At 42.9% G+C, this 18,028-nt stretch overlaps 1 protein-coding gene across 1 annotated transcript; it reads left to right on the forward strand.

The window, feature by feature from the left end:
- Nucleotides 1–3,715: 3,715 nt before the first annotated feature.
- Nucleotides 3,716–16,693, forward strand: LOC146347259 (transmembrane protein 14C-like). The gene is made up of 5 exons (XM_084850313.1): nucleotides 3,716–3,789; nucleotides 5,954–6,030; nucleotides 10,582–10,683; nucleotides 14,779–14,866; nucleotides 15,733–16,693. The coding sequence occupies exons 2-5, from the start codon at nucleotides 5,955–5,957 to the stop codon at nucleotides 15,791–15,793; spliced, it is 327 nt and encodes a 108-aa protein (XP_084706439.1). The 5' UTR covers nucleotides 3,716–3,789; nucleotide 5,954; the 3' UTR covers nucleotides 15,794–16,693.
- Nucleotides 16,694–18,028: the final 1,335 nt, after the last annotated feature.

The following is an 18,028-nucleotide window of genomic DNA, read 5'->3' on the forward strand; positions in this document are numbered from 1 at the left end:
AAATACTTGGTTCCAATAAAAACTATATGTGACTCAGAAATTAGCTTTGGAGGGGATGCAAACAAAGGACATATATCATTGGTAGGCATGTATTAAGATGCAGCATTTTGTGGAAATGATGCAAAATTTTGACTTTAGCTCTTAGGTTGTATTAATGATGAGGGTATCACATATAAAATGAATTTGTAATTTGTTAATGGCCGTGTGATAAATGATTATTTCCATTTTTGTGCTGTCAAAACACCTACAGAGGGCAATGATTCAAAAACATGGGATTTATTAATTATCAACAACAATTTAATGCAGCAAATTAGGACTCCAAAAGGGGACATTTTATGGAAAACTAGTGAACAGGGATCACATATTTTGAACCTGTGAACTGGGACAAGCTAGATAAATACAAAATGTTTGCACATTGCCTCAGATGATACTGCTTGATGTTTTGGGGTTTTTTTTTTAAAGCTTGAGGGAGCAGTCCTATGGCCGCTACACAGTGGCTAGATGGCCATAGGATATCCTGTTTTCCGGGAACCGATATTGGAGCCCGCGGTCCTAGGTTGGTTCCCAAAGAACTGACCTCCCCCCATTTCCATGCTACCTCAGAGGCAGCGCGGAACAGCCCTGTCTGCGCTCACAAGAGGAGTGCGGAGCGGCTGAAAAGGGGCATGTCTTGGGGCAGGGAGGGCGGAAATGCCTGTATGACACATCCAATGTGTTGTACAGCAGCTTCCTTCCCCGCTGTGTCCTCCCATGGCTAGACAGCCACAATCAGCTGTCGAGCCGAAAATGCAGGGCAGGAGGAGCGTGGAAGGAACAAGCTCCTCCATGCGTCTCCTGCCCTGCTTTGGATAGGCGGTTGCCTCCGAGTTCGGAGGCGGCAGCCTATCTGGATAGGATTGTGCCCTAAACAAAATCAAAGTGAGCAACTGGGGAGGGTAACTATAATTTATCATTTTTGTCACTGTGTGTGTGGGGGGGGGGGAGTTCTGTTTGGGGTGAGGGGGTTGCATTATCTGTTATGAAAAATCAGTAAAACAAAATTACAACATTGCTGAATGCCCATATCATTACAATTTTCTTACCATTTTAAAGTAAATAATAAAAATTGAAAGTGATATAAATAATTTGATTTGGATGGAAACGGGGCATAGGATTATTTAAAGGACCTTTGCTACTGATATTAATGACTAGTTCTTGCAACAAGGTTTATTCTGCATATTACTTACATGGAAAGGTTACATTAAAAAAAACAATTGGGTACACAAACGAGTCTTTTTTTTTTTTTAAGGACTAAAGGATAAGAGTGTTTTTTTTATTTCATTTCATTCCTTTTCCAGGATCTCATTCTTTCATGATATTTACAGGCAAATAGGGGTTCCTTAAGCAGGAAAAAATGTGGGAGATGAATGTAATAAATATGTACATGTATGGTAGTTCTAAATTACATGAGGCAATTTATGATTTCTGGAAAGATACCCAACAGAAGAATAGACCTCAGAATAGGCAGTCTGTGAATTCACCTTATTTCACATATTTTGGCTCAACGGGTCCTAAGTGAGATTCACGTAGCTTGGATTCAAAGTGCTACCTTATTTTTATGGGTTTAGAAATTCTGATCTTACATTGATGACCGAGTCTGCAGTCCTGTGTACACTTACCTGAGTGTAAGCCACACTGAAAATATGGGGGTTACTTCTGAGTAAACAGGCACAGGGTTGTGTTGTGAATAGGAGAACTAGAAAATGCATCTTGAAAGTGAGAGACCTGTATAGTACACAAAGGAATAACTACAAATGTTCAGCCATATTGAGATACTTTTCTAGAGTTCTCTGATTACAACACCGTTGCAAAAATCTCTAAGATGGATAAAGGAGATACATGGCTGTAGAGATCTGTGGGGTGGAAAAAGGTAGCTGAGATCATGTAGAAAATATGTGGGATAGGGAAACAACGGGGGGGGGGGGGCAGGGTACAAGAGAGAGATCAGAACTGGGAAACATGTTCAAAATTACATCAGATGTGTAATCCTGAAGATCTTTACACAGAAGTAAGTTGTACTAAGTTCAATGGGATTTACTCCCAGGTAAGTGTATATAGGATTCATTTTTACTCTTTAGTAAATAACCTTAGGGCTGCAGCCTGCGTTATCCACCCTGAAAATAGTTCCAATATCTGGATCTAGAGAAAAAAAACAGGAATTCTTTATTTTTATTTATTTCTATACTGCCCAATGAAATGGAAACAGTGACAGATTTTATTTTCTTGGGCTCCAAGATCACCGCAGACGGTGACTGTAGCCATGAAATTAAAAGACGCTTGCTCCTTGGGAGGAAAGCTATGGCAAACCTAGACAGCATAGTAAGAAGAAGAGACATCACCTTGCTGACAAAGGTTCGTATAATCAAAGCTATGGTTTTCCCAGTAGCAACGTATGGCTGTGAGAGCTGGACTATGAGGAAGGCTGAGCGCTGAAGAATTGATGCTTTCGAACTGTGGTTCTGGAGAAGACTCTTACGAGTCCCCTGGACTGCAAGGAGGTCAGATCAGTCAATCCTAAAGGAAATCAACCCTGAGTGCTCACTGGAAGGACAGATACTGAAGCTGAAGCTCAAATATTTTGACCACCTAATGCGAAGAGAAAAATCTCTGGAAAAGACCCTGATGCTGGGAAAGATTGAAGGCAAAAGGAGAAGGGGACGGCAGAGGATGAGATGGCTAGATAGCATCACTGATGCAATGAATATGGACTTGAGCACGCTCCGGGAGAGAGCGCAGGACAGGCGTGCTATGGTCCATGGGGTCACGAAGAGTCGGACATGACTGAACAACAACAATATTGCCCAATAGCCAGAGCTCTCTGTTCACAAAAACTAAAACCAAATTTCCCAAACCAGGCCTGAAGCCCATTTGAAATGGATCTAGGTAATCCGTTTCATTCAAGAGTGCCTGGAGTTGTCCTGCAACCACTTGCTCAAGCACCATACTCAGGAAGGGGATGTTGGCCACCAGCCTATAGTTGTTCAGGTCCTCCGTCACTTTGGTTTTTAAGAATCCTATGATGATGAGGTTGCTAGGAATGTAATATTGCAACATATGGTGTAGATTTCAGGATTGCAAGTTCCATTTAAAAAGTGTTCGAGAACCCCAGGAACTTAAAGGAGTGGAGGCTGGTGCCTCCAATTTTGGTGGGGCTGTAAATCTATTCTGGGTTTCAGTCAGAACCAGCCAGAACTCTAAAGGAGCTATCCATGGTGCTGAACCTGTTTTGGGGATGGGGTTCGGCACCTTGGATAGCTTTTTTAGAGTTTTGACTGGAACCTGGAATGGATGCACTGCCCCACCGAAATCGGAGCCACCAGCCTCCACTGAAAGAAAGATTACTTTAAAACACAACGAGCCACTTTTATTAATTTCAAAGACTGGTTTTTTACTGTAATCGTTGGGGATGCGGGGCTACTGGCATTAAGCGCGTTCTAATGTTCCCGAAGCCTTTGTTTGGCCGGATCTTTTATAGAAACCCGCCTTCATTCGAGCCGCTTGTCATTGTACGGTTGGGCCGATGTTGTTGTCTTTTGCTAGAGACAATGCTCGCCGGCCGGAGGCACAACCCCCTGGGCAGTACGCTGCTTGGCCGCGGCTTTGCAACGAGCAACTGGATCGTTGCTCTGATTGGCCCGTGTTCACGTGCATGGTTCTTCCACTCCCGGGAGGGTTCGATCTTGGAAGGTTAAGGTTGACGAAGGTGCTTGTTCTCGCGTTGTGAGCGTTCCGCTGCTGCTGAACAGCAGAGTAAGTAACGTCTTTAAATGGAGATGCCTGTGCCTTTCTCTCAGATTATAGTTAATATGCTGCTTTTAGATCTGACTCTTGTTTTAATTAACTCGGCATAATAAGACAGTAGCGAGCGACTGGTTTTGTACTGGATCCTTGATGCATATAGTAGTCGTTGGATGGTGGAAGACACTGTGCACAGATAGACAATTTCAGTTATAAATTAGACAGATTATTAAAGCTAAAACTTAATGTGAATTAGGTTGCTTTAAAAAAAACAGCCGTTTTTTTCTCGCTACAAAATTAATAGGGTTAATAAAACATACTCCTGGTTGTGACCACAAATATTCACAGATGTCTTGCTTGGGCTGGATAATCAAGACCGTTTTTGAATTTTAGACTAGGGGGAAGATTTCCGTGTAACAGAATCACTTAGGGCACAATCCTATGCATGTTTAAACAGAGAAAAGGCCTAGGCTGGCTGGGGAATACTGGGAGTTGTAGGCCTTTTCTCTGTCTAAACACGCATAGGATTGTGCCCTTAATATGTGAGTAACAACTGTGCATTTGTTTTAGAAATGATGTCCGAAAAGCCCTGTAGTAGTGCTTATAATTGCATGCAATTAGTAGTTGCACTTTTTATGCATTGATCTGGAATTAGAGTGTGTTCGTTACATTTTGTATTCCACCCTTTCTCCCTGGAGTGCAGTCAGAATAGGGTTTTATCCTCTCAGCAACCCAATGGAGTAGTTCAGTTTGAGAGTTATGAAAGTTTTGTTTGCTTGTTTTCCTTTCATCTGGTCCTCACCCACCCAAAATTTAGAAGGGCACATTTAGGACAAGAAATATTATGTATGTATATTACTCTAGACTGTAGGTGTTTAGTAAAGTCTAATGCTAACAGTGTTTACTCAGACGTATGTCCCTTCCTGCTAAGTTTGCTTACAAGTGCACCCTCTATAGCTTTTTAAGTATACAAAGCACTTTACAATCCTTACTTCATTTCTCTCCAAAATACCTCTTTATAAATACTGTTTACATATAAGGAATACCAACTCTGACTGATTTGTCCAAAACCACCCGGTGAATCTGAGACTGAGCTAAGTTAAAAACAACTTTAAAATCCCCTGTCCTTTTTTTCTCATTCATATTGTAGAAATAAACTGCAGTGATGGAGGCAGTGAGCAAGAATATGCATGCTTGTAAATAAGCACGAAGATTCATAATCAGGAATAGAAGAATTTATAAATTTAAAAATATAAAATATATTTTATTAATATAAAATAAATATATAAAATAAAATATATTTTATATAAATAATATAAAATAAAAATATAAAAAAGAAATAGTTATTTCTTTTTAAAATGTTGCCCATATGCCTCAATTAAAACATATTTGGCCAGCAGAACAATGACTTCCATGAACTTTATTTGCAAGGCTGAGAATATGAATTCTAAAGTAGTGTGTCATAGGAACCAAGAGGATGGTCTACGCTTAAAAGACAATTTTGGGAGCAATCCTATGGGGATAGGCAGCTGCCTCCAAACTTGGAGGCAACCGCCTATCCAATGCAGGGTGGGTGGAGTATGGAGGGGATCTTTGCCTCCGCGCTCCGGCTGCCCTGCATTTGCAGCTAGACAGCCAATTTTAGCCACAGTGCTTTGGCGGGGCTGGACAACACATAGGAAGTGTCCTACTGGCCCTTCTGAGGTCCCCGGCTCTCCCCGGGAATGCTGCCTTTCCTCCCGCTCCGCATTGCTCTTATGAATGTGGAGCCCAGGACGATCCGTGCCACCTATGAGGGGGTGGGGGCAGGGAAGCAGTTTTCTGGGAACCGACCTTGGAGCACGGGCTCTGAGGTCGGTCCCTGTAAACCAATTAATCCTAGGGCTGTCTAGCCGCTGTCTAGTGACCATAGGATTGTACCGTTAGGGTGCAATCGTATGCATGTTTAGACATACATAAGTCCTATAACTCCTGGCATTCCCCAGGCAGCATGACTTGCTGCAGGACGCTGGGAGTTGTAGGGCTTATTTCAGACTAAATATGCATAGGATTGTGCCCTTAGTATAAGAGACTTAAAGTCAATTTGTATCCCTGACTTCCACTTCTTAAAAGAATTGTGATTAGCGGTGTTTGAATTACCGTAATAAGTGAACTTTCTTATTCCGTTATATTGCAGGATGGGGTTGGACTGGATTGGTTTTGGCTATGCAGCATTAGTGGCTTCTGGCGGGCTCATAGGCTATGCAAAAGCAGGTATAGTATCCATGTACACTCATGGTCTTTTGTTTTCTGCAACAAAATTGGTTCCCTGAAATGGAAGGCCCTCTTGAAACAAGGAAAATGTCAAGTATTCATTTTTGAGTCTGTGTGCAGATAACAAGCTGCCGTTATTAGCTCTTGCTGTACAGTGCTGATTAGCTGTTGCAGTCAGTGGATTCCCTTCTTATGTGAGCATGTGCTTTGGAATGATAAACTCACAAACACCTATCTGCTTCTGCATATTGATAACTCACTGTGCAACACCCTAGTGTTGTGTGGTGCAAGCAATGTTGTTTTCCCCTGACTTGCAAACAGTCGCTGTGGAAGTGCTAGGTCGCATGTTTAGTTTCCTGCACAAATGTGTGCTGAGGACAAGCATGACACATTCCCCAATTAACATGTAAATTAGCACCTCAGCAGATATGGTCACAATCTCCTAAAAACTATTTCTACAGTTGCAGTGGCAGGTTTTTCAGCCATTATTACCATCACAGAGACAGAGGGAGAATGAGAGTGTTATCTGTCCTGTCTAGAGATAAAAAAAATTCCGGAATTTTTGAAGAAAAAATTCGGAAAAAAACCTTACCCCCAACCCCCCGCCCCCCAGAAAGACAATGAACATTTTGGGAAGTTGACATATGTGCCGTAATTTGCTTTCTTATCATATCTAAATTTACTTATTCCTTTAAGGCCGCAATCACATACCCACTTACCTGGGAGTAAGCCCCAGTGAACTCAGTTTTACTTACTTCTGACTAGATATGAATATGATTGTGCTGTAAGAACATGAAATGTATCATGTATATCTTGGCCCTTCAAATTGCACTGTTCTGTAGTTCATGACTTTTAAAAATCTAAGTGCCCTACTTTTATATAGTACAATGATTACAAATGCACCTATGTTATAGAAGGAGTTGCATCTTAATTGAGAAAATAGGAAAAGAGGTGAAAGGGAAGTTGAAAATAAGAAATTACGAACATTGTAGGAAACGGAAGGAGTTTTTTTAATCTGGTCTTAGAAATGACATGTAGAATTCAGCATTCTGCAGAAACTGAAGGGACTTGTATTTTTAGAGAAAAAGCTCAGAAAATAAATGTTCCTATAATTAAACTATGGAATGGCAATACATTAGACTATTAGTATATCATCATTAGACACAGTAAGACTTCAGTGCTATGCACACTTATAGTTTCTCATTTTGTCCAAACCATGAAGCTATGGTTACCAGCTTCAAAACAAGCCATGATCTTAAACCAACTTCAAACCACGGTTTAAGATCCTGACTTGTTCCTATGCTGGTAACCATAGCTTCTTAGTTTGGACAGAATTAGAAACAATGGTTAATTAGAGGTTTCCTGGTTCATTTGCTTATGTCCCAAAAGGAAGAGCAAAGGTGCAGCAAAAGGTGCATTCATATCTTGATTTATTAAGCTGAGATAATTGTTATTGCCCATGGCAATAAATACTATTTCCTTTTAAAATACTAGTAGAATTTGTATTGCTTTAATCAGTGTCTGAAAGGTCCATAGTTTTAGTTTGAATTTCATGGACTTCAAGGAAATGGAATTAATTTTACACTCTTTAATTCCAAGTCAATCTGTAAAATCAATCCAAATTAATCCCAAATCAGTCTATAAAAACTGTGCCTGCTGGTTTCATGCAAGCCTTCCATTTCCTTACATCCATGAAGCTCAAAAGTATTTTACCCTTAATCCTGAAAGAGGAAATACTGCATAAGGTTTTTTCCCCCCCAATTTCCCCCCAGATTCTGACTTTAATCAAGTCCTGGGGAGGGAGAAAGAAGTAAAAAAAAAAGAAAAAAAGAATGTGTTTTTTCTTGAATGTTTTGGAGGGGAGGTCCCCTTCCCACAGTCCTTCACATCTATAATCCTGTCAGTGATTAAATAATTTTCAATCAAATAAAAGTTTCCACAAAATAAAGAATGTATGCAACTGGTAATGGCTTTTGTGTCCTTAGGGGAGAATAATGGGTTATATCCAATGGTGGTGTTGTGCCAGTGAAAGGGAGACTTCTGGCGAAGTAGATTTCCCCTCCACCCTGCATCCCCCCCCCAAATCTGCTCTGGAGGGTTGAGTGGGCCCTCTGGAATAGATTTGGGGAGTGTGAAATCTGGGGAGGAGAGGATGGGAATCTACCATTGTGCAAGCAGACAACTACTCATGTGATGTTGGCTGCAAGCCAGTGTCCCCCCCCCCCATGGCTTTTTCTACAAATGAATAATTGAACAAGGAAGGTCTCTCAAGAACTGACTGTAGCAATGGAAGGGATCAAAGTAGTGCAACAAAAAACCTTAGGGACATATTCTTCTCTGGGCTTGTATGTGTCATTCCCATTAACTTCAATGGAAAATCTATGTATTGATTTGCTATAAGACTTTTCATGCCATAGGGGGCTTTCCTTTGATTCTCCTGCAGCACTCTTACAAGATGGAACAACATTTAGACATAAGGCCCTTGAGAATAAGTGTCAACAGTGATCTTGTGTTGTGGTGGCAGGTGGACCCAAATGGATGTTTTCTGGTTTCTTTTGTCCTTGATCTGAACTCCTCTGTGGTTAGAGGGCAAGCAAATCAAAAGAAAAAATACTTGTGTTTTAGGTACCTGGGCGAAGGACTTTAAAGAAACATTTGAATTTCAGCACTCGCAATTCAAGTTATGAAGTGCACTTATTATGAAAAATGACAAATCCTTTAACATCACTCTAACTGGTATTGTAGAGATGCGGGTGAAATGATTAGAGTGAAAATACTCAAGGCTCTGTAATACTGCCCTTGATTCTTCAAGTCCAATTAGGTTTGACCTGCAAATGGAGCAAGTGGCATTAGCAATAGGTATTGAATGGTCCCTTAAGCCTGGTTAATGGGACAACTCAACAGTCAGGAAAAGTGGTGACATATCATCAGTTTTATTTGCAGGTCACCTCTCTCTATATAAGCTGATAATGGGACTAGAAGCAGTCTCCTAAGCCATCTTCCCAGAATAGTGCAGGATTATCCTCAAGAATAATGGGCTTATTTTAAAGGACACCAGCATAAACATTGAGATCTACCATGAGAAAGTTGTGGAGAGGAGGGCAGACAGAGCAGGGTTGTTTTTAAGTGGATTTTTATTTCTGGTTTGTAGGCAAACTATAGTTTACACAAACCATAGTTTGCCCAATTTTGATGCAGTGTCAAACAATGGTTTAATCAAATCATAGGGAGTCAGGAGTAAACGAGGAGAGGCAGAGTGTAGAAATGCAATACTTGGACAAAAACAGCCAAACCAGTGGGCAGTATCCAATGCGACATGAGTGCTAACGTAAATTGTATTGCACTAGCATAAGGGACAACAAGCACAATGCCAAACACAATACATTGAATAAAAATGTATTTTCCTGCTGGCTGAAGGACAACAAAGAGGCAATAGGGACTCAATCTGTGTTGGATGGGGTTACTCTCCTGTTGAACTACTGTAATGGAACTGCCTTTGAAAAGTGATCGGAACTTCAGCTGGTGCAGAATGCTGTGGCCATTCTGTTGAACCGGGCTGATTAAAGGGAACAGTAGACTCCCTTGTTACAACAGCTTCACGGGTTACTGATCTGTTTCTGGGCACAATTCAAAGTGTTGGCTATGACCTCCAAAGCCCTACATGACTTGGGACTGGGCTATTTCAAAGACCACATTCCCCCATAAGAGCCTGCCCAGATTTAAGGTCTTTGGAAGAGGCTCTTCTCTTGGTATTTTGGCCACCTAATGCGAAGAGAAAACTGTGGAAAAGACCCTGATGCTGGGAAAGACTGAAGGCAAAAGGAGAAGGGGACGGCAGAGGATGAGATGGCTAGATAGCATCACCGATGCAATGAATATGAACTTGAGCACGCTCCGGGAGAGAGCGCAGGACAGGAAGGCCTGGCGTGCTATGGTCAATGGGGTCACGAAGAGTCGGACACGACTGAACGACTGAACAACAACAACTTCTCTTGGTCCCATCATCATCAGAGACATGTTTGGTAGGCCTTCTCAGTGACTGCTCCCAGGCTCTGGACCTCCCTGCCAAGGAAGGCTATGTTGCCCCCCCCCCCCCCCCCGCTGTCCTGCCAGCAGGCAAAGATGTTTTTATTCAGGCAGGCCTTTGGCCTACTTGTTTATTTATTAATTATATTTTTAATCCACCCAATAACAGATATAAACCATATAAGCCAGTTTGCAGCTGAAGGGTTTTTTAACTGGCTGAGTCCTGTTTATTTCTTTTTACTGTTGTGTTTTTAATTGATTTGGGGTTGGTGTTTTAATCAAGAATTTGTTTTTATTTACATTTGATTATTGTTAGCTACCTTGAGCTAAGGATTTGTAGCTTTTGATGGAAAGCTGGGACATACATTTAATAAATTAATAATTAATCAATTAGTTAATAAAACCACAACAAATGCTTTTCTTAGCTGATAATTGGTTAGTTCAAAATAAATTTTACTGTTTTTTTTTAATGTATCCAATGCATACCTACTGCTTATCAAACACAGTTTGTTTTATTTATTCAAGGTAGTGTACCGTCTTTAGCCGCTGGTCTTCTGTTTGGGGGGTTAGCTGGACTGGGAGCTTACCAACTGTCTCAAGACCCAAAGAACTTTTGGCTTTCCCTGAGTAAGTGCACTTTGAAAATGTACATATGTGCAATACATAAAAATAACTCTTATGATAAGCCTTTAAATACATCTATATTTTATGTCATTTGTCCATGTACTACAACTGGATTTACGCAACAGCAACAAAATCCCTTGATAAAAGCTGCAAAGCTAAACACCTGTTTTTATAAGGATAATAGTTTGGAGTAAATTTGGGGCCGTTTTATGTGTTGTGTTTTGTACCAGGAATCTGATTGCAGTGTAGAAAATGCACACACAGCATTATTTTATAGAGGTGCACCCCACAAGTGCAAATAGTAAATTAAGGCAATGCTAAACATGCGTATGACTTCTCCAACCTGATGTCCTCCAGATGTTTTGGATTACAACTCCCAGGATTCCTGACCATTTGCCATACTGGCTGGGGCTGATGGGAGTTGAAGTTGGAGGGATGGGTCGTAGCTCATAGAGCACATGCTTTGCATATAGAAGGCCCCAGGTTCAATCCATGGCTTCTCCAGGTAGGGCTAGGAAGGAATCGTGTGTGAAATCTTGGGAGGCCTGCTGCCAGTCAGTGTCAATGATACTGGTGTCAAGGGCTCCTTGGAGGGCTCTCTCAGTCTAATCCAGTAGCCAAGTCCAGACACAGACAAAGGGATTCTTTTCAAAGCTTTATTCTTCTTTACAACTTAACAACTCTACAGGTAGCAACTAGATCTGAGCAGCAGCATCCCTATGCCCTAAGTTGGAACAGTTGGTCCCCGTTTGAAAGGCAATTACTGGCAGACCCCTGAACTTAAGGACTAGGGAGAGCCCCTCCCCTTTTCCCTTGGATCCTCTGGGCGCAACCGTTCTTTGAGCGCCAACCGGGCGCTACGCCTCCTTTCCGCGCCCTCCATTTGGCGCCGCTCTCTGCGTCTGCGCTGCGCATCCACCAAGTCTGCTATCTGTGCTCGGTCACTCCCTGGACTGCTTTCGAATCTAGGAATGTTGGTGGGAGGAATCTCCGTCAGCTGTGGGCCCTGGGAAAAAGGGGCGCGCTCCTCTCGCAGGAGCGACTGCTCTTCCTCCGAATCAGAACTACTGTGGGATTCTATGGGCTCGGTGTCCACCCTGACAACTGGGCTAGATGGACCGGTGGTCTGACTCAGTATACGGCAGCTTCCTATGAAGTACAAAACATCTGCAGACGCCAGGTCTGGGAATTCTGTACTAGGAAGTAAACCCCACTGAACACAATGGAACTTACTTCGGAGCAAACATGCATAGGACTGCACATTGTGCAAGTTTATGAAATGGCACTGAAGTGATGGGGAGGCAGATTGCTGTCCATCACCTGTAATGTCACAGGAACTATTCAGCGGGAGTTCATGACACTCACATAACCATCATGTGCAGCAGCTGGGGAGGAATCAGTTTCTTGGCTACAAGGTATTGCAGACTGAATTCTGGTAGAATTTCATGTACCTGTATGTAAAACTCTTCCTTGAGGGAAGAGCTTTGGATGCCACGCAATAAATAAGTAACAGTGTTTTCATTTATGTAGTGAACTAATCTGACCGAGCAATAGATGGCTTCATCCCTCCACATGCAGTGATCCAGGGGTCTCCAACCTTTTAGGACCCATGGGCACTTTTGGGAATTTGAGATCCTTCTGTGGGCACCTCCACAAAATGCCTAATCAGTGGGTCGCCGCTTTGGCATCTATGGATTTTAGGCTGCGTTGTATTCAGCAAAAACTTTTGCTTTGTCTCTGTTGGACACTGCAACATCTCTTTAATAAGGGATTGGCTAGTTCAGCTAATTGCTGACAGTGCAATATAGCTATTGCTTCTTTTAAAATATGTTTTGGCAGTGTCCAGTAGTTGCTTCTTTTTGTGGGGAGGTAATTGCATGGAAAATTTTTGTACTGGAACAGTCCTTAATATTCACTGATGCACACACTCTTTTAAATGATTTACCTGCTTCATGGGAATTAACAAATGGTTGGCGTAAATGGATTCTCTGCACCCTTTTGACAGCTCAGGGCACAATCCTGTGGCCACTATTCCGGTTTCTGGGAACCGAGCTTGGAGACAGTGCTCTGAGCTCGGTTCCCAGAAATCCAACTCCCCACCCCTTCCCCTGCCGCCTCATAGGAGGCATGGGTCAGCCCCAGCTCCGCCCTCGGAAGAGCAGTGTGGAGTGGCTGAAAGGGGGTCGTTTCTGGGGGTGGGGCGGGGACCGTGGAAGCTCTGTTATGATGCTTCCTATGCGCCATCCAGCCTCCCCCTTCCTCCGCTCCAAGGCGCCCCGGTTACAGTGACGAAATCAACCATCTAGCTGCAAATGCAGGGTGGCCAGAGCACGGAGGAGAAGATCCCCTCTGTGCTCCACCCACCCTGCATTGGACAGTCGGTCACCTCTGAGTTCGGAGACGGCTGACTATCCTGATAGGATTGCGCCCTAAAAGACTGATATTACACCACTGGAAGGATAAACGCTCACCTCCTATAATGCACTGGACTGAGGACCTTACAATGCTTTCAGTATTTGAAAGGGTGGCATATAGATGTCACCTTCAAATGGATAATTATTTGGATATTTGTTCCACTTTTGTGGCAGCCCATGTATAATTCCTAGAAAGTTGTATGCATTTCATACAAATCCATGTACATGTATTAAAAAAATGGAAACAATAAAATAAAAAATAAATAAAATAAAAACTAATTAAAAAATTGGGTGCCCATGGGCACCACATTAGAGACCCACGGACACCATGGCACCCACAGGTGCCATGCTGGTGACCCCTGCAGTGTTCACTTGTGACCCTAAGCAAGAAAGCAAAGCTGGTGTTTTGTGGTTCATGAGTAGCATTTCAAGATGGCTTTATCTGTGAAAATTTGAAGTCCAGAAACTGCCTGTAGTGCTCACTGCCTGTATTGCTCACTGGTCCACATAGGTAGCAGTGCTTGGTGAGGAAATTAGAACAGGTGATGACATTTCCATATTTCACTTTCCGCAGTAAAGGTCAGGCCGTCTTGGGGTGGTTGTGGAGGGAGGTACATACCTTGAGATGCTGGCTCAGTTTGGAGCTGGCTTCACTCCTCCTTGTCTTCCCTAATCAGGGAAAGGCACATGGGGAATGAAGCCAACTGAGCCATAGCCTCGAAGAGCGCTCCTTGAGGTTGCAGCTCAGTGGGGAGCCGCTCTCCCAGCCTTCTCTGAGGACATGTGGGGAGGGGCCTTGCTTTAGGCCTTTGCAAGCCATATGGGGTGATCTGGCAGGCTGAATGGTGCTCATGGATCAGCGGTTCTCCATCCGTACCATAGGGCATTTCATAAGAACCTAAGAAGAGCCCTGCTGGATCAGACCAAGGGTCCATCTAGTCCAGCATTCTGTTCATACAGTGGCCAGCCAGGTGTCACCCAGGAAATCACAAGCTGGGCATGAGTGCAAAAGCACCCTCCCACCCAGGTACCACAGAAACTGGTACACATAGGCAAACTTCCTCTGATTACTGGAGGTAGCATAGAAGCATAAGGACTAGTAGCCATTGATAGCCTTCTCCTCCATTAATTTGTCTAACCCCCTTTTAAAGCCATCCAGATTGGTGGCCATCACTACATTTTGTGGTAATTTCTCATTCTCTCAGTTGTGACACAACCTGCAAATACGAAGGTGCTGTTAGACATTCCCGAGAGTCATTGTTCTCAGCAGCGTAGCCCAAATACGTGATTCTGCCCAATATGACTTCTCACTTGGGAATATCCGTTTTCCCCCAGGTTAGATGTTAACCAGAAGTAATTTGGCACTGAAGCTATAATTAGGATGCTTTTTCTGAGAATCACTCTTTCCCATTTAGAGGCCCTTGTTCATACATGTTTTTTTTAAAAGGTGAGGGGAGAGGGGAAAGGGTTTTAAATATTCAGTTGAGAATGTATGGAGTGATGTAAAACGTTCACAATGGCAAACATTTCTGACCCAGGGGTTTCCCTTTTTAGCTTGTGTATGTGAAACACTAGCTTACTGGATACAGTTGGTTTTTCTTTATCATTCTCTGCAAGTTGGCAGTCCCTCACAGGAGATAACACCCAGGAGATAATGTTGCTTTGGTTTTTATCTTCCAATTAGTTGCTTCTGGAACCTTAGCTGGTATTATGGGCGCGAGATTCTACAGCTCAGGGAAATTCATGCCTGCTGGATTGGTTGCTGGAGCAAGGTATTGTGCTGCACGCTTGTGTTTTTCTTGCTTTCGCCAATAAGGATGCAATCCTATGCACACCTGCTTGGGAGTAAGCCTTGTTAAAACCAGTGCAACTTGCTTCTAAGTAGGCAGACAGGGTCAGGCTGTAATTTTGTTTTTAAAAACTGAATTCCATCTATTTGAATGAATAATGCCTTTTTTGGTGGGGGGTATAAGCGCTTTTTGTTGTACATTTTAATATTTTTGTTAAATAAGATCATTTTGTTAAATGAGATCAGGGTGATGATGACCAGTCATGTGGCTTTGAAGACGGTGGGTTATTCTGTTCTCCCCTTGCCAACCCATCCTTCCCCCATCATCTAGATTCCACTCAGTGATAACCAAAGACTATCTTTTACTATGAGTCCTTCCTTCATCCAAGCAATTGTTGTTCTGTAGAGCCAAGTGAACATGGTGGCTGTGTCCAAATTCCTCCAAGAAGGAAATATTTCTCACTTGTAGTGTGGACCATGCTTGGGGAAGAGATGGAGGCAGGGAGTTTTAGCACTTCCAAAAGCTGAGGCAAGCATTGCCCTTAACTGTTTTTTAGACACTGCCTAGAACCAGTTTAGCAAGGCTGAGAATTGGGGCTATTGGCTTAATAGATAACCACTAGACCAGCCTTCCCCAAAATGGCACCCTCCAGATGTGCTGCACTACAACTCTCAGAATCTCCCAGCCAGCTATGTTGCACTAGATGATGTTTTCTCCCATCTGTGTCTCAGTTGGACACAGAAACTAAATGTGGGTGGGGGATATGAATCCAAAGCAAAGAGATTGTGTGGGAGGTGTCTTTCCACTTTTCCATGATGTCCGTGAACTGACTACAGTTTTCTTTAAAGTCTGCTGATGGTTGGGAGACTCGGACTGAAGATGATGGATGAAAAGCCCCACGAGGGATAACAGGGCATTCCATATGGTTTGAGATGTGGGTAAGAAGACTGAAAATGCACCACGCTAAAGGCAATATGCTCAACGGAATGAGAGAAAGATCATGCCCTAAACATTTAAATGGCCTATTAAAAAAAAAAAAAACATATAGTAGGAATAACAGACAAGATTCTCTTTGTATACAAAAATTTCTTTCCACATTCCAGAAGTAACTGCTGCTTATGATATGACATTTGGAGTGGTAACATGGTTGTAATACTCTTTTTCTCTCGAGGTACTGACAGTAATAAGTGCTTGGAAAGGCAGAGGCAAGCAGTTGGCTCAGCTGAGAAAGATTATAAATTGTGAGCCAGCAGGGAAGATCTGGATGAATGCAGTACATGCCGGGTTTTATCTATTCTCCTTCAGGGAGGCAGCAGAAAATAGGATCAGCTGAGCTTCCCTCCATCCGTGGCAGCTATTGCCTTATTGTAAGAGCTGTGCAAATGATCCTTTACAGTTGCCTCAGGAAGCAGATGCTGGGAGGCAGCAGCAAGGTGTTGGAGGAGAGACCTGTGTGCCATGTATCTTGCTTTGGGCCCCCTAAGTTAGCCTGCTGCCTTCAGGTGCAATGAAGGATGGGATCTCATTATCAATGTTGAAGAGAAGCTCATCTGGCAGTGTCTTGGGCTGACCCTGTATGCAGATACAGTTATCCTCAAAACTACTTTGTACTGGATTGGGGTACTCTTGTGCTCTTCTTTCTCAAGCTGTTTCTTTTTAATTAATGGAAAGCGTTGAAATGCAGTCTTTGATTATACATCTGTGCCTTCCTCCTCCCTCCCCCCCCCAATATAAACAGAACTGAGAAAATATTGAGTTCAGTGGATATATAATGCTGTTTCTTACATCATTAAAGCCTGCCGAGACTCCTTGAAGTTTCTGTTGTGATTTCTTTAAAGAGAGCCTATAACCAGGTCTAGAAACTGACAGAGTGTGCTGTGGGAAAGTAAACATTAAAAAAATGCCTGCAACTTACAGCTCAAAGCTTGCTTTGGGAGATGATGCAAACGTGCACCTATGTGTCTTATTTCAACACTGTCCTTTGTAGAGGTTCGTACTGCTGTTCCTGTCCACGATGCTTGCCTGGTAGCAAAAACCAAGGAAAAAGAGGGTTTGTGTAGGTGTGCAGTGCAGATGGTACAATTACTCACAGCAGCCTTGTGCAACCTGGTGCCCTCTAGATGTGTTGGACTACAACCCCTATCCCCCAGCCAACATGGCAGACTGGAGGATGCTAGAAGTTGTAGGCCAACACATCTAGAGGGCACCAGGTTGGGGAAAGCTGACTCAGAGGCTTGAGGTGACCTATAAGTTTTATCTGCCCCTTCTGCTAGGTACTTCATTGTAAGTCTCAGTGAAGGCTCACAGTGTCTACATTTGGCTACATTTGAAACTGGGCCCTTCTCAGTTGCAGTTGGGAACACAAAGGCCTTTGCTCTCTTCCCAACACAATTTAACAATACTGTTCCTGAGTTGTAGCATGTTTCCCCTCCAAGGCCACAACCGCATATTTTCCTTCACATGGAAGCACTGCCATGTCAGGCATTAACCCGAAGGAGGAAAAGTGTTGCCTTCTGTTTACAAGATACCACTGTTACAGAGCCATTCAGTTTTGTTACTAACATGCAATTCTGTCATATCTGTTTTGAAGGCTAAAGCACTAGCAAAATTGGTCCAATGCATATTTCATGTTGACAAACAAACAAACACAGAATACTGCTTCACACAGTTAACAGGTGTAGAATCTTGGCCTATGAAACGAAATCACCCCCAAACCTGGCAAACCGAGAACATATGTAAAAGCAATCACAGTCTCATTGTTGAATGTATAGGAAGGAAATTCCTTCTCTGCACCATAAATTCTCTTGCAGTCTGTCATCCATGGGTACTGTGTCCTGTCATTCACAATATTGTGAGCTGATAGCTCCTTATCTTCAGATGAGTGGCAACACCTGCTACGGAAGTTTACCTTTGAGGTATTAAGTAATCAGTGTTTTGCAATTTCTGTTTGATTACATTCAGTTTTCACATCTTAGATAAGAACAGACTGAGCTTAACAAGATAAGCCTCGGATGGCCTTCTCTTTGTCCCATCAGCCAGGACAGCTAGACTGGTGGGGATGAGGGAGAGGGCCTTTTCTGTGGTGACCCCCATTCTGTGGAACTCCCTCCCTAGGGACCTCCGCCATGCCCCCTCTTTAATGAG

The sequence above is a fragment of the Heloderma suspectum genome, chromosome 4 (assembly GCF_057233095.1).
Source record: "Heloderma suspectum isolate Gila_16-S chromosome 4, 16-S_ref, whole genome shotgun sequence".
Classification (NCBI taxonomy): domain Eukaryota; kingdom Metazoa; phylum Chordata; class Lepidosauria; order Squamata; family Helodermatidae; genus Heloderma; species Heloderma suspectum.

Bases quoted from the DNA above. Each gene is read 5' to 3' on its own strand.
- LOC146347259 (XM_084850313.1), top strand. From the start codon at position 5,955: ATGGGGTTGGACTGGATTGGTTTTGGCTATGCAGCATTAGTGGCTTCT. The intron at 6,031-10,581 runs GTATAGTATCCA...TATTTATTCAAG, and splicing joins CATAGGCTATGCAAAAGCAG to GTAGTGTACCGTCTTTAGCC. The intron at 10,684-14,778 runs GTAAGTGCACTT...TCTTCCAATTAG, and splicing joins GAACTTTTGGCTTTCCCTGA to TTGCTTCTGGAACCTTAGCT.